Raw genomic sequence first — 17768 nt, 5'->3', positions numbered from 1 at the left:
CCTCCAAAACGAAATCCTATTTCCCACCCAAAATATTGTACATTAAAACAATTAAAACAATAAAATAATATTAAGAGTACAATAATATTAAAACACGAAATTCTAAAAAAAGAAGAAAATGAAGCAATTGTAGGGTGATATTAATTTGATAACTGCTTACTATTTACAACCACCATATGTAACCAAACTTACTCGGTAATATAATGTCTCATTTCTGTCATGAAGTCGGTTTAAGATCTTTCATAGGATGATTGTTCTATGTTCCACCAGGGTGTGGAGAGTTATACTATCTTAGATGTCTTTTAAATTTGGTACGCGGACCTTTTAGCCATGAAGATATTCGCACTGTTGCAAGAGTCATTCATAATTCGTTTAGGGATACGTGTTATGAATATGGATTATTAGATGATGACAAGGAGTACATTGATGGCATTATTGATTCGAGTTACTGGGCATCCGCGTATGCATTGCGAAGGTTATTTGTTATGCTTCTCACTTCAAGTTCACTCAGTAAGCCAGAAGTAGTTTGGGATGCCGTTTGGGAATTTCTTGCCAAGGATGCACAGGTTCAACGTCGACGTGTCTTGCAAAATCCAGGTATATCGAACTCCAATATATTTATTCGACTTTCTTATTTGCTTTTCATTATTTATAAATAAACTAATTTGTTATTTGTTTTTGTTTCTTTTATTTTTTTTGCCTTTTAAGAGTTGATGTTATCGGATTCAGATAAAAAACAGTTTGCTCTGATGGAGTTGGAAAATTTGCTATCTTCGTGGGGAAAAAGCTTGAAAGACTTTTCGGAAATGCCAATTCCAGACGAAAGTAGCATGGGTTTGAGTGAAAACATGCTGATAGCCGAAGAGTTGGCGTATGACAAGGAATCTTTGAAGACAGAGCATGAGACATTGGTAGCACAATTGACCGATGAACAAAAGAATGTTTACGACTCTGTGATGAATGATATTGATTCAAATGGAGGTGGATTATTCTTTGTGTATGGTTACGGAGGAACAGGCAAGACGTTCGTGTGGAGAACGTTATCATCAAAGATAAGGAGTCGCGGTGATATTGTTCTAAATGTTGCTTCCAGTGGAATAGCATCTTTGTTGTTGCCGGGAGGCAGAACGGCGCATTCCAGATTTGCTATACCACTTTCTTTGAACGAAGATTCCACGTGCAATATATCGCAAGGTAGTGACCTTGCTGAGTGAATATAACAGAAGATATATAGATAATAAAGCGCAAAGAATAATCTAGACTAAATAAAGCTTACTGGTCTTGTAGAATCAAACTTCCATAATCCTCGAATTGGAAAAATAAGAACTCAGCAGTACATCGTAGGGATTGTTTACAAAATAAAGATATATAAATATATATGTGTTACTAACGTGAGAGATGAAAGACAAAAGAATATTACTTGCTAATGATGATTCCTTCTTACAAATGTATGCATGCTATTTATACTATAAATTAAGAGAGAGAAATGTGCAATTTTGTGGAAAAGCAAAAAATTCGGCGACGTGGTGCATGAAATGAGAAGCTTCGTGGGTGAGTTGCATGGTGAATGCACTAATTTGATCCACAAAATTATTTCTCTGTTCATTGCGTTAGTTCACTGCAGCTCATCCGTGGAATTGGTCTTCTCAATCTACATACATAAGTAAAACAAAGGAAAATAAAACTAAAAACAAGTTGGCCTGCTTGGACGATTAAAACAACTAAAATAATTTGGACCAACTAATTAAAAACAATAAAAAGAAATATTTAATTAGCTCAAATAATTATTTGAACCCAAATCTTATTAATAATATTAATATAATTTTAATAGTTAAAGTAGTCATTAAGTCTAATTAGTCACATAATTATTATATTAGTGCAAAATATAAAATAAGGCTTAAAATAAATATAACGTTAAATATATAAAACTAATTTATTATAAGAATTAATCTAAATTAAATATAAAAATAGTGCTTATCACTGAGCTTATAATAAGGAGCAAATTGATAATATGGGATGAAGCACCGATGACGCACAAATACTGTTTTGAGGCTTTGGACAAAACCATGAGGGACATATTGAGGTTCGCCATACCGGGTAGTGCTGAAAAGACTTTTGGTGGAAAAACAGTAGTTTTGGGCGGCGATTTTAGACAGATCCTACCTGTTATTCCGAAAGCAACAAGACCAGAAGTTGTCGGAGCAACTATTAATTCTTCATACCTGTGGACAAATTGCAAGGTATTAAGGCTGACCAAGAACTTGAAACTACGGACCTTAGCTTCAGAGGAAGATAGACATACAGTTGATTGGTTTTCAAAATGGATTGCAGGGGTTGTAAACAATGGTTCATCTGATATCGATATAACGGCAAGGTTTTTGTTGAAGTGTGGATACGATCCCATAGCAACTATAGTTGAGAGCACATTCCCAAGCTCGAGATATGGCATGCTTGATGAGTCGCAGCTAGAAGGCAGAGCGATCCTCTCGCCGACTTTAGATATCGTTGATCAAATTAATCAGTACATGTGCGACAACAATACTGCAGAAGGACGAACATATTTAAGTTGTGACTCTTTGTGTAAGGCAGAATCAGGCGGTGAAAATCTATCATAAGTGCACACTCCTGAATTCTTAAATAGTTTGAGATTGTCGGGCTTTCCTAATCATTCATTGACATTAAAGGTCGGTGCACCTGTTATGTTATTGCGGAACATAGACCACTATCTTGGTCTTTGTAACGGAACACGGCTCATTATCACAAGATTGGCAGATCACATTGTCGAAGCAAGAATAGTTAATGGGACACATGAAGGGACCAAAGTTCTTATCCCCCGAATGTCTCTTAGTCCTTCTGATACGAGATTGCCCTTCAAGTTCCAGCGTAAACAATTCTCGTTGATGCTTGCATATGCCATGACTATAAACAAAAGCCAATGCCAAACACTAATTCACGTTGGGTTATTGCTAAAAAAATCGGTCTTTAGTCACGGTCATTTTTATGTAGCTTTCTCCCGAGTCAGTCATCCTAATGGCCTGAAGGTGTTAGCGGTAGACGAGGATGGACAAGATTGTGTTGCGACTTCCAATGTCGTCTACAAAGAGGTTTTCAATAATGTGTAAATATAATCAATGATATTATGTTTTTTTTTCAAAATGATAAAGTTGCTATATATCTAGACAAAAAATATATCATCTATACAAATAAATTAGGATAGCAATTCATTACTATAACTAAGTTGCCAGAGAACGAGCACATTGGGCCAATTTCTAAAAATTCCTAACAATGATCTATAAAATCTCTAAAGCTACAACACCGCATACCTACATCTACACATTAGTTATTAATTTGAGCAATTATTTACTCGAATTCAAGCAATGGTAACATCAACAAACATAAATGACCCAACTTATATCTTCACTTGCACTATATAATATTTGATGTTATAATTTAAATAATTGTATATCCATTCAAATATTCTTAATATATTATAACAAACTCATTCCGTGCATCGCACGGGTGTAAATACTAGTAATAATAATAAAATATATATCTATACTATATATAAAAAAAAATTTCTCCTCCCAAATTTTCCCCGCAAAACTTAGGGGTATTTTGGTAAAATCATTTATTTTATTTATTTATTATTTTATTATTTTATTAATTATCCATCCTATAATATTATTATGGTAATATATGATAATGATAATACGATAATATGGTAATATTGTTAATATTAATGGGTGATGGGTGATTGGTGATATATAATTGATAATTGATAATATGGTATATGGTATTATTCTTAATATTAATATATTAATATATAATATATTAATATATACTAATATTAATTAATTAATTGGTGATTGGTGATTAGAGATATGGTAATATTGTTATATATTAATATTAATTAATTAATTGGTGATTGGTGATTAGTGATATGGTAATATTGTTATATATTAATATTTATATTTATATAGATTGATATTGATATTAATTAATTAATTGGTGATTGGTGATTAGTGATATGATAATCTATATCTATATCTATATATCTATATATATTTATATAATTGACATGTAATTAACTATATTAGAATGAAAAAATTATATAATATTGTAGTAAAATTTTTACATGTCAATCATCTATATTTACATAAAATTAAAATTAATTATACTTTCCTTTTGAAAAATCTTCCATATTATGTTTATCCTCCACTATATAATGATGAGAAATGACTCTTCTCTCACAACGTACCAATATCTGTGCTCTCACTATTAGTTAGAGATCTATAATCTGTAATTCTACGAAGTCGAAGATCGAACTTTAACACGCGAAGAATTGTTATGGTATGCGGTATGATTTAATTTTTAGTTTTTTCATTCTGCATGTTGGAGATCCTTATGGTGTAGTCTGCATTCCATAGAGTATTTTGTAGTACTGTGATTTACTTTGATTTTAACAGCTCAATATGCTTTAATTTTTGCTGATAAGGTTTCAAGTAGCTAGGCCAATTTTGCCATGGGCGTATCACGTATGTAAAATTACAATTTTCAGAGTGATTGTAGTGAACAATCAAATGTTTTCTATAATTATATATTTTAATCACATTATTTTGATTGGTAATTTCTAATGGAAAAACATTGTATTGTAACTTTGTATTACAAGATTTTGAATGATAATACCTTATTTAACTATCCATCTTTTTAGTTGTACTGTGCAAAATAACTAGCAATCTACGGATGCTCATCTATATATTGTAGAATTTGCAATCTTGATCTTCCCCATTTACGGATGCTTATGTAATTTGGTAAAAATGGTGGTTACTATACTTGAATAAATCCTCAATTATTCATTCCAATTGTTCGTTTTACCATTCCAATTCTTCATTTTATAAAAAATGGTGCATTGGAAGCTAAACATGGGTCATTGTATCATTGATTGTTGATTCCAATTATTATTAATCTTTATCATTAATTGCACAATACTAATTCACACTTATTAGTTAAAAAATGGTGATTACTATACTTGAATAAATGAAATAATAATATTAAATTTTGTAGCCTCGATTTAAAATCTATTATGTTAATATAATAATAATAATAATAATAATAATAATAATAATAATAATAATAATATAATACTCCGTAGTAATAATAATCTAAAATTCTTAATATAATTTTCCTAATAATAATAATAATAATATAATAATAATCCATAACTCTTAATATAAGTTTGTAACTAAATTTTCCTATTAAATCTGTTTATAAAGGTAATTATAAATATAGAATTGAGAAATTCCTATGATATTTTATTTAATTGATATTATTCCTAATATATTTTATCTAAAAGGCTTCCTTCCTTTTTTATAACATTGTTCCATATGTTAATCCGTTTAATATGCTAATCTATATAGGTAATTACCATATACTATTTACCATCTAAATAATCCGTGGTAATTACACTATATTTAACATCTAAATTTATTATGGTCATTAAACATAGAGATTTCATTCTTACGATAATTTTATATATTTTTACTTCAGATAATGTCAATTACCCGTGCATTTCATTTGATTACTTTTGAATAAAATCTTAAAAATTATGACAACTAATGAATTAATATTGTTGTTCGTAATATAAATTTTATCAAATCAGTTAACGAAATTGATAATACACATATTACATCCATAATTAGAGGAGATTAACAAAATTATGATAATTATTTCAATTCACGTATTATTATGCTAATTCACATATTATTACGTCCATACAATTATGTAAATTATTTCAATTCACAAATTATTACAAATATAAAATTATGCTAATGGTTACTTTGGAATAAAATCTTAATAATTATGGTCATTGAGAAATTAGTTCAAACATTATACTTTTATTAAACGGTTTTTTATACATGCCGTAATTTTATCTAATCAATTAGAGAAATTAATGGTACACATATTACGGACATAATTAAAGAAAATTAAACATACACATATATATTACGGATAAAATTAAAGAAAATTAAACATACACATATTACGTCCATAATTAAACGAAATTAAAATATACATTATTTTTTAATTATAATATATACTCCTTAATTACCATACTTATTCATAATACATGGACGTCATAATTAGCATAATATTAATCTATACTATATATAAAAACATAAGAATAGTAAAGGCATATTTTAAATTTTAAACAATAGTAAAGGTAAATTAAAAATAGAATGAAAATATTTCAATAATAATATTCTACATCATTAATTAAAAATAGAATAGAAACTAGGTAAAAATACAAGTGGATCTATTATTCTAATTGACTAATTAACTGAAAAAAAAATCGACTAAAAATGAATCTGATGTTACTAATTGATAGAATATATAAAAGGAAATGAATATTAATAATTGACTGTAAATAAAAAAAAAATCCATAATTAACTAAAATGAAAAAGGAAATGGTCATATCATTGCAATTTAATTAAAAAAGGAAAACATTCTACATCATAAATAATAAAGGCATATTACAAACAATATTAAAGATAAATTAAAAAAGGAACGGAAATTAAAAATGAAACGGAAATATTTCAATAATAATATTCTACATCATCAATTAAAAATGGAACGAAAATTAGGTAAATATTACTACGTAATTCTTTTCATTTTTCCTAGATAAGGTTGCCTGATATTAATTTACACATAACAATCGGCACTAATAATTAAAAAAAAAAAATTTAAAAATAGAAGAACTGCCGGAGACGTCTGTTTTTTTAAATTTTTTTTTTATTATTATTATTTAATTATTTTAATTAAAATTATTTAAAAAGTTTATTTTAAAATTAGTAACCACCATGTCATCACAATTGTAGGTAAACAGGTCAATTTGGACTTTTTTTTTTTAAAAAAAAAAAACATGTCAATTTGTACTTAATTGCATGAGTTTATATAGTTTAGGAATCCAATTGCATTCTTTTTGAGTTCGATGGCCTAATTGCAGTTTTGTGTGTAGTTCAGTGGTTTATTTGACCATTATTCCGAGAAAAATGATATTACTAATTGATTTAAAATATAAAAAGATCGTAATCTATATTCTATACTATATATAAAAGTAAAATCCTCCTATTTCATTCCTGTAACACCCCAATTTTCACATCTCGGATTTATTGCAAAATCCCTAATAATACATTGCGGAAGCATCTAACCAGCAGAAAACTGGGTGTTACCGCCACGCTTAGGTATCTCTCCTATACCCAAACGCTAAGGCTAAACTTACAACATCAAATAACCACATCAATATTCCAACTTAATACATATGGAAATAATTCTTCCAGGGTGTCTATTCTAGGATAGAGTAGTCCTCAACCTCGACTTCCATCCTATTCAGAGCTCATCGGGCTTCAGGAACCCACACTAGACAACATCTGTAAACACATCGAACTGTAGTTAGCGCGACGGCTAAGTAAGGAAATCCATTGTCACTTGTAGTTAGCGCGACGGCTAAGTAAGGAAATCCATTGTCACTCAAAGTTAGCGCGACGGCTAAGTAAGGAAATCCATTGTCACTCAAAAGTAAACAAAGGGCTAAGTAAGGAAATCCATTGTCACTCAAAAGTAAACAAAGGTTTCGAAAAAGTGATATTTAGGAAGCTGTAAGCTTTACCCAAAGGTTGAAAATCTCCCTGCAACCAGATTATCAACAAAAGAAAGTATAGTAGAGTATACGAGTTGCATCAACATATAATACTTTTCATTTCCGAGAATTTCCATCATTTAACTCAAAATAGAGAATTCAACAACCCACACTATACTGTTAAAAAAATTCGTGACATTTTATTCTTCAATCTAGTTACGGAGTAACTAGATCTTCATAGTTAGTAAAGTTTCACTTAGTTTCCCCCTGGATAAGTGTATGGTAATCTTAGAATGTTTTCAAGAACCTCGGGCCGCGGCACTCATGCCTCCCGCAGGTCAAACATCTCAATAACTTCGGGGCCCCGGCTCACAAGCCTCCCGCGAAGTCAAACATCTCAATAACTTTGGGGCCCCGGCTCGCAAGCCTCCCGCAAAGTCAACCATTTCACTAACTTCCGGGCCCCGGCTCTCAAGCCTCCCAAGAAGTCAAACATCTCAATAACTTTCGGGCCACGGCTCCCGCAGGCCTCCCGTAAAGTCAAACATTTCAATAACTTTGGGGCCGCGGCTCTCAAGCCTCCCACAAAGTCAAGCATTTCACTAACTTCCGGGCCACGGCTCCCGCAGGCCTCCCAAGAAGTCAGACATATCAATAACATTATCCAGAAACTAAGGTTTTCAAAACGTTCTTTCTTTCCTTGGGTTTAATTAGTATGTTCGTGTGATGACTCACACGATCATTCTTACCCAAATGTGTTTCCAAATTACACACACTTATTAATGGTTTTTCACCATGAAAATCCAAGTGACAAGAGTCACCTTTATTTCTTTTAAAAACACAAATTTTCCCCGAATTAATGGACATAACATATAAAATCATATTTGAGCTTTCAAAAATTGACTCGGTTGCCCGTAGGCCTTCCAAACATCATAACAATCGGGAGCAAAAACATCGGAAGAAGGTTTGGTCGAAAACGAGTCTGCGTCGCGCGGACTCGCAGTTGTCCGCAGCGGCGGACGCTCAGCGGACGCGTGCGTCCGAGCTGCGTCCGCTGGTTCGGCAAATGACGCCGAAAAACTGGGCGCCACGGACGCGCAGCGGACGCGCGTCCGTGCCCGCGTCCGGCCTCTCGGCCGTGACGCCGAAACTCCTGGGCGTCGATGGACGCGCGTCCAAGGCCGCGTCCATCCAAATTTTTGGTCAAACTGGTTTCTAACCATTCCTTTTCAGAAAATTTCAGCTTGGCGCAGTCCGAAAGATTGAGCCGGTAAAAATAGTTCCCGAACTCTTTTTCACTTGAAAGTTTTATGGTAGAACCCCAACTTATAGTACTTGATGTCCATAAAAAGTTTTGGTCATTTTGATCCGCGAATAAACACAGAAAATTCCATTTTTTCCCTTGGCAGTGTGCTGTCCAGAATTTTTCTCTCTGGACCAGTTTTGGAAAAAAATTCGAAAACCATACTTATACTACTCCGATCATTACGAAATTTCAGATGCAGGTTCTACACTTATTGAACTACATATCTGAAGAAAATGGAATCAAAATACCTTACCAAATTTTCCCAATAAATCTCGGAAGTTACTGCCAGAAATCTATTTTGATTTTTTTTCAATATTTTCACAAGTATAGGCTTCTATGGGCATAAATACAACATATACATGCATAAATTAGCCATGAACATGTATACAAAAATTACCAAAAATTCCAAGTGTAGTCCTTTGAGCCAACTTGTAGATCCACAAACTTAACACATGATTTTCACATCAAATTCCTAGTCACATAATTTACTAGCATTTGATCACCTTCAAGTGACTAAACCAACTTAAGGAATTCCTTACCTCCCAAGTAGATTTTTAAGACCGTAGAAAGATGGTGACCTTCTCCTCCAAAATTTTCACCGAAGATCCTAAACAAAATCACCATAATAACAACATTTTCATGAACCCTTAGCTTAAACTTAAGTTCTAGGAAGGATTCTAGCCATATTAACCGAATAAAACCAAAGTTTTACCTATTATGGAAGCACTTGTATTGAAGAAAAGCTATGGAGTTCTTGGATCTCAAAGAGAAGATGATATTTTTTTTTCCTTCTCTTTTTCCTTCTCCATTTTCGAAAGATGAGTGTGGGAGAGATGGGGAAGACTTGGAGTGTAAACATGGCTTAACTTATCCCATACTCTTCCCATTTAATTAATTATTTATTACCATGTGGTAAATAATGATGCCACTTGTCACAACCCCATGGTGTGCCTTGTAGAATAAGGCTCCTTTGCCAGTTAGGGAGTAAATCAGATAAAAGTTCGGAGGATTATAACTTAATTCGGAAAAATTCTAACACCAAAATTATTCTAAAAATAATCCCGTCATTAACCACGAAAATCAGGAATTCTCTGGTATCTCGCGAAATACAGGTACGAAGGTTCGTAATAAACTTCACTCTTACAGTTCGTCTAATTTCCACTGAACTGAGTAGGGAGTTCACGTTTAATCGTATCATGCTTAATAATCCATTTCCTAGGGAAATTCGAACTGTGTATACGTCCTTAAAAATTTTACGGTTCGTGACCGGTACGTAGATCGCAGCTTTTTAATAATTAGTCTCACTTGTAAAAATCCTTCTGAAGTACCGATGGATCATCTCGTAAATATTATAGCCCAAAAAAAATATTGTTCGAACCCTAAACTTATCGGAATATACGGGGGGTTACAATTCCCCGCCTAAACTTTTGTAGTCAATTAATGAAATATTTTATTGGTCAAATAATTAATAAAGCTTATTTGTTAAGAAAATGTAAAATAGAAATTAACTAATATTTATAAATTGATAATATGTATACTCACGTATCAACACTATTAATAAAAGTAAAATCATTTATCGGGAAAAGAAAAGGATATTACTAATTGACTGAAAATTATTTAAAAACTTTAATAGTTAATTATACTTTCCTTTTGAAAACTCTAAGTTATTTAAACTTTTAAAAAATTAATTGAACATGGGTTGTTAGATTTTTATAATAATCAAAATTAATTCATTCAAATATGGAGGAGGAAGATAAAACTAAATGCAATATGGTGAAAATGAATATACTTAAAGTATAAAAGTATAATTACACATATATTAGTGTAATTGACTAATAATAATTGCCTAATAATTATTATGATAATTAAGTTAAGCATTGGTCGTTGAATTTATTTTTATAATAATTACAATTAATTTATTTCTCATTTTCTCATATTTATTTTAGTAATAATATAATTATATAAGTCATAATATAATTATATAAGTCATATTACTTATAGATCTTTTTAAGATAATTTTAGACAAACAAGTCATATATTATTCAATTAATTGAGTAATATTTTTGCACTAATCTTATAATCAAATAAATGTACACGTTCAATATTAGAATTTTTTATAATTTCATCTTTATTTTTATTATCTCAATATATAATAAAAAAAATTTATCCACGCCCGGGTAATTGGACAATTATTTGTTCTAATTCAAAGGAAAACAACAGAAAACATAATCGATCCAATCAATTTCATCAATTGCGCTATATAATATTCGATGTTATAATATATATAATTGTATATTGATCCAAATATTCTTTAAATATTATAACAAATCCATTCCGTGCAACGCACGGGTGAAATACTAGTAAATAAATAACAACAACAACAATGGGCATTTTCGACTTTATATTACTTATTCCCTCTCAATTCCCATGTATACCAAACATTGGAATTGAAATTCCCAGTAATTATATTCCCGCATACCAAACACTGGAATTTAAACTCCCACTTTATTCCCGCATTATTCTTTTCCCATGGAATTACAATTCTTTTTCCACCAAATTCCCTCCCTCCAACCAAACGCCCTGTAAATTCATAATTAAATTATTATTCAACATCAGACAAATATTAAGTATTTAATTTGCTATTTGAATTTTAATTTAATATTAAGGTTATATTAAATTGACTCAAGAATTTCAATTTATTTAAGGATATATGGGTTAATAATACATTAATATGTAAATTCAAGCATGCTATGTAGATTCGTCAAATATTTAATTTATTGTTTCAATTATACATTTATTAAAACATGCATTAAGTTTGAATTTAGCATATTATTAACTCATAGAACATATAATTCAATTTTGGACCCTTAGGTCATTTTAAGTTATTATGGCCTATTAAAGTAGCTTGTTTGGTTTCTCATTTAATTTGAGCATATTTTAGTCTTAAATTTGACTTTGGACTTTAAATGTCCTTGTTAAGCTGACTACTACTACTATAAATGTCCTTGTTAAAATAGCACAATACACTCATATCCTTAAAGGCTATTTTATATGTAATTAGTTATCAGCTGAAAACTAATTTATCAAATACCTTTTTACAATTAACTAATATTATATTAGCTATTTTCTAAACACCACAAGTGACGATTCTCCTAGGCCAGCTCCCGTAGCTCCTGGAGCGAGCAGGCATTAGTCGGGTGGACTCGAACCGTTAAACAGACGGATAAAGACGCGAAACACCTCGTGGATTTATCCAAAAAAAGAGCTATTTGCTAAACACTACCATTGTCATTTAAACACATTTTTTTTCTCTATCTTTCTATTTAGGCAAAAGGGTCAAATAGGCCATGTACTTTCATTGATTGTTTATCTAGCACCCTGAATTAAAATATGGTCCATCTAGGCCATTATATTCCTAATTATTTTTCATCTAGTATTTTTAGCCTATTTCTAACAAGTAACCATCTAATTTGATGACATGGAAAATTAAAATTAGAAAAAATGATGACATGTTATTTATATGGATGTTTTTGATGATTTCTACCCTATTTCATTAATGAAAAAAAAATAATTGCTTGCAATGAAATAGGGTAGAAATCAAAATTGCTATATAAATTTTAACTACAGTGTATGTATAACGGGATATTCACTATCGTTCGGCAATGAGATTTCATGGAAATCGATATGTGAAAATTAAATTATTTATATAATAACTTAAGATATTGTATTGGGTAAATTTTATTTAATTTTAAAAATAAATTAATATTTTTGGATTTTTGGATAATTGAATAACTTAAGATATTGTATTTTTGGATGATTTCTTGCAATGAAATAGGGAATAAATCAAAGTTGCTATATAATGTTTTAACTACAGTGTACTGTGTATGTATAGCGGGGTATTCATTGTCATTCGACAATGAGATTCCATGAAAATCGATATATGAAAATTAAATTATTTTTTAAAAAATAATAAAATTTACTCTATACAATATCTTAAGTTATTATATTTAATTTTCATATATCGATTTTCATGAAATTTCATTGCCGAACAAGTTTGAATACCCCACTATACATACACAGTAATGCAGTACATTGTAATTATAACATTATATAACAACTTTGATTTCTACCTTATTTCGTTGCAAGAAATCATTTTCTTTATTAATGAAATAGGGTAAAATCATCCAAAACATTCATATAAATAGCATGTCATCATTTTTTATTATTATTTTTTCCATGTGAACAAATTAGATGGGTAACTTGTTAGAAATAGGCTAAAAATGCTAAATGAAAAATAATTAAGAGTATCATGACTTAGATGGACCATATTGACTTAGATGAATAACTTTGAATACCGCACCTCTCTTCCCACCACCACGGCGCCTCTTCCACCAACGGCCACCGCACCGCCATCCCACCGCCGCCACCGCTGTACCTCACCACCACCAGTGCCGTCTCCTCCCTAACCATCTTCCATCTTTAAAATAATTTTATATAATAATAATAATAATAATAATAATAATAATAATAGGGGGTAGGGTAATAGGTTGATAGCCTTGAGACCCGTGCGTCTTGAGCTCTTAACTTCTTTGTCTTTTATCCTTTTATTGTCTTCTAATAATTGTTTCTGTTTTGTCTCCCTCTGCATTTATTGCAGTTGTCTCCTTCTGCATTTATTGCAGTTTATAATTTCTTTCTCGTTATTTTACGAGGTTCGTTTTTTGGAATGCTTCAAAGATACATACGGTCGTGGCTAGTGTGATACTAATCCTGATCGAAGTAGATGACAATGGAATGTCTCTCATGAACATCAGTTCAATTGGGAGGATACACACTGATGATCCAGTCAAAAACACAAGGCTGGATACGTACCTTCAGTTGGGAAAAATGTCAATGGGCTTCAGTAAGAAGAAAAAGACTCAGGGGGTTTGTAAGTTGCTCCATCCAGATGTCAACTTGTACACATTCTGCAAGGTCATCAATCAGTTGACAAAAGTTTTAAGGTCCTATAAGGATCAAAACTCTCTTGTAACACAGTCTGCGAATCTAAGTTTTATTAGCTTAGCTAGAAAATTTAGTTCTATGTCAGATTGTATGGAATGGCTTTACATTCCATTGAACCTTGTTGTTCTTGTTTCTAATATTTAATGAAGGTTTATTATTATTATAAAAAAAAAAAGGACTGGATGTTATTTAATATGATGACTGATTGATTGGGTTGACTTGATGACCAAGACTTTGTTCCTGGTGAACTCTGCAGAAAATTCACAGCTCAAAAGCTTTTAAACCCTGCCAAGTGCCAAGAAGATGAAAACACAACAACAAAGGGAAAGCAAAATAAAACATTAAATCCATGGCCGTTCTGCTTCTTCTGCTGCATTTTATTCATCAGCAGCAGCAGCTCAACAAACCTCCACCAACATAAGCCTAGGCTCCTCCTTAACACCAACTGGCAAGTCTTCATGGCTATCACCCAATGGGCATTTCGCTTTCGGTTTCTATCAGCAAGGCAGTAGTGGCTATGTCGTCGGAATATTCGTAGCCGGCATACCTGAGAGGACACCCGTCTGGACAGCCAACAGGGACACTAATCCCATTTTCCCCAGCAACTCAACTTTGGTGTTGAAGAGCGATGGAAGGCTAGTTGTATTATTGATAATGGTCTTCCTATTACATTAGCTTCCATGTTAGACAACGGAAATTTCGTGGTATAAAGTTCTGATGGAATCATGTGGCAGAGCTTTGATAATCCAACAAATACCCTTTTGCCCGGACAGAGCCTTTCCAATGGAAAAGAGTTGGTTTCCAGTGCTTCAGGAAACGATGACACTTGTGGAATTTTCCGTATCAAGATGCAAAGTGACGGAAACCTTGTTCAGTATCCAGTCCAGACTACAGATACTGGTGAAAATGCTTACTGGGCATCAAACACTGCTGGTCAAGGTAATCAGATTACGCTAAATCTTGAGGAAGATGCTTACCTCTACTTGATCAATTCTACCAGCAATGTTTGATGTGGATAACTTAACCACAGGAGGCTTTCCAAAGGAAAAATATATTTACATTGCAAAATTAGATGTGGATGGTATTTTCCGGCTGTATTCACGTCCATTCGGTCATGGAAACTGGTCAGTTTTATGGTCAACTACGGCAGATAAATGCGCCCCAAAAGGTATCTGCGGGGTGAATGCTTTTTGCACTACAATGGACACTGAATCTGAATGCAGATGTCTCCCGGGGTTTGATTTTGTGATTCCAGGCAACTGGAGTTCAGGATGCATTAGAAATTTCACTGCACTAAGCTGTCATTCAACAGGTGGCGGCGATATTGATTATGAAATGAGAGCATTGGACAACACGACGTGGCAAAGCAATTCCTATGCTGTGTTGAAAGCTTTGACTAAAGAAGAGTGTGAGCAAACCTGTTTGGAGGATTGCAATTGTGATGCAGTACTGTTTAAAGATGGGGAATGCAGAAAAGATAGGTTGCCCCTGAAATATGGAAGGAGATCCAAGGGTGATTCTAATTCAGCTCTTATTAAGATTGGATTGACTATTAGAAGAGGAGGTCTGGTTGATCATCGTGTTAGATATAATTAATCTAACCATACATAATAGTTTACCGTTAGCCATATTTGTCTCAATGCTATATAATGCTTACCTTGTATCCCATCAATACAAGTTTATATAAGCACAGAGTCTCGTTGAATGACAACTACTAATTATTGGTCCAACCAAACTACTTAATAAGCCTAAGTTAACTTGCACCACTTAATTAAGGCCCTTATATTATATATATATATATACTATCTACTATACTAATAAGAGCCAAGAGAGTTAGGCCTAAAATGGGTAGAAAAAATGGCGGTCAAATTATTTAATCAAATGGATGGTTCAGATAAATTATTTAATCAAATATATGGTTAAGATAATTCAGATTAATATTATTAATATAGATTACCTAATTTAACATTACTTTTTTAATTATCCGTTAAGTTTTCCGTTAAATATTCTGTTCTCCGTTAATATTCCGTTAACTTTTGACTTACTCATTAATTTCTATAAAAAATGTCTTAGGTTCGAACCTCGCTCATCTCAATCAAATTTGACATAATTAAGTTTCCCACTCTATTTTACTCTTATTAAATTAAATAAATTAGTAGCTATAACAAAAAATGATACATATGTATTTCTTTAATTTAAAATTATGTGTCTACAATACCTTTATTTGAAAAAATTATTCATTATCAAAAATTTAAATTAAATAAGAGAAATAATTTCATTAGTTATATTGTCCTTATTTTCTCTCATGCAAAGATTCTTTACATTTAAATTTATCAATTGATATTCATTACATTGTCCATTATCTTATTTTTAAAATATCTTGTAATTAAATATCAAAGTTATAGTACAAAATAATGTTATATATTTATTTACCAAGTATTTTATTAATACTATGTGATAGTGTTTAATTTAACCTTCTATTCGTGTGTACAGCAATGTGAGTAAAGTATAGTGTAAATTAGTAATTGGCCCTCAAACCATCTCCTTTATTGATTGTTCTTTGAGGAGTAACATAGAGAGAAGGGAGAGCTTAGCCTTGATGTTTCTAGAGAGAGGAGGAGAAGGGACCCAAAAGTCAGAAATCCTTTGCAACTAGGACCAAAGTTCCTTTTATAGGCCAATACCCGCGCCCGTACTCGTACGGATCATACATACAAAAATACGTAGGGCCGTATCCCCGGGGTATATTCCCTATCACTATGAAAAAAAATTTAAAAAAATTTAAAGCTAATTTAAAATAATTATATTAATGTTATATATTTATTTACCAAGTACTCAAATAACCCAACAAATTGAAGCGGAATCACTCTATTTTACTCTTATTGAATTAAATAAATTAGTAGTTACACCAAAAAATGATACATATTTCTTTCATATCATGAAAAAAATAAAAAAGAATAGTTTGAAACCAATCATATTAACTACTTGGAGGATTTGTTGACAATGAAAGTACCCAAATAACCCATTACCCAACAAATTGAAGCGAGAAACTACCTTTTAATATCTTTGGAATACATATTTTAAATTTTCAAATTTTTATTAATTTATTTAATCTTTTTTCTTAAACTAGGGATTTCTTTATCCACAATAACTCATTCAACAATAATGGTTGAACCAAATGAACCCAAAGCAGAACACCTAAATGAAAGTCCATAGCTCTTATATCATAATCTCATTGCATGACGTTGTCATCTATGCTACCAACAGTAACCGAATTGCAAATAACACACTACCAACAAAAAGGAAGAGAACAAATAGTAAAGATGAAGACAATGACAATGTTACTCAAAAGAGAATTAAGAACACTTAGGGTGCGTTTGGAAAGCAGGAAAATGACTTCTGGAAATTGTTTTCTGGAAAATGAGTCATTTTCCAGAAAATAACTTCATTTCCAGTGTTTGGATGTATTCTGGAAAATAGTCTTCATTTTCCAGAAAATGAAAAAGAAAATGATTTTTTGTTTAAATAGAAAAAAATCACAACAAATTAACAAAAAGAATCACAACAAATTAACAAAAAGAAAAAAAAAAAAAAGAAATGCGGCGACTGGTTATGCAAACCAGTCGCCGACTGGTTTCAAGGAAACCAGTTGCCGACTGACTGGTTTCCGCGAAACCAGTCGGCGACTGATTTGCGTAACCAGTCGGAAACCGTTTCTGACTGGTTTGCGAAACCAGTCAGACTGGTTTCGCGAAAACCAGTCAGCGGCGATTGGTTTGGACTGATTTCGAAACAAAGCAGTTGAGCGTCTTCTTCCGGAAA

General features: G+C 31.8%; 1 protein-coding gene and 1 pseudogene across 1 annotated transcript; both read left to right on the top strand.

Annotated features, from left to right (window-relative positions):
• The first annotated feature begins 929 nt into the window (after window positions 1-929).
• Window positions 930-3122, top strand: LOC116011917 (annotated as a pseudogene).
• Window positions 3123-14337: 11215 nt separating this feature from the next.
• LOC116014060 (G-type lectin S-receptor-like serine/threonine-protein kinase LECRK4) lies at window positions 14338-15657 on the top strand. Its single transcript, XM_031254046.1, has one exon. It carries the CDS (start codon window positions 14949-14951, stop codon window positions 15540-15542), a length of 594 nt encoding a protein of 197 aa, XP_031109906.1. The 5' UTR covers window positions 14338-14948; the 3' UTR covers window positions 15543-15657.
• The last annotated feature ends 2111 nt before the right edge of the window (window positions 15658-17768 follow it).

Source organism: Ipomoea triloba, chromosome 3 (genome assembly GCF_003576645.1).
Source record: "Ipomoea triloba cultivar NCNSP0323 chromosome 3, ASM357664v1".
Lineage (NCBI taxonomy): Eukaryota > Viridiplantae > Streptophyta > Magnoliopsida > Solanales > Convolvulaceae > Ipomoea > Ipomoea triloba.
Note: the sequence above shows the minus strand (reverse complement) of the source record. Positions and strands in the feature narration are given on the sequence as shown.

What these genes read in the sequence shown, in the direction of transcription:
- LOC116014060 (XM_031254046.1), top strand. Translation starts at nt 14,949, where the DNA reads ATGTTTGATGTGGATAACTTAACCACAGGAGGCTTTCCAAAGGAAAAA.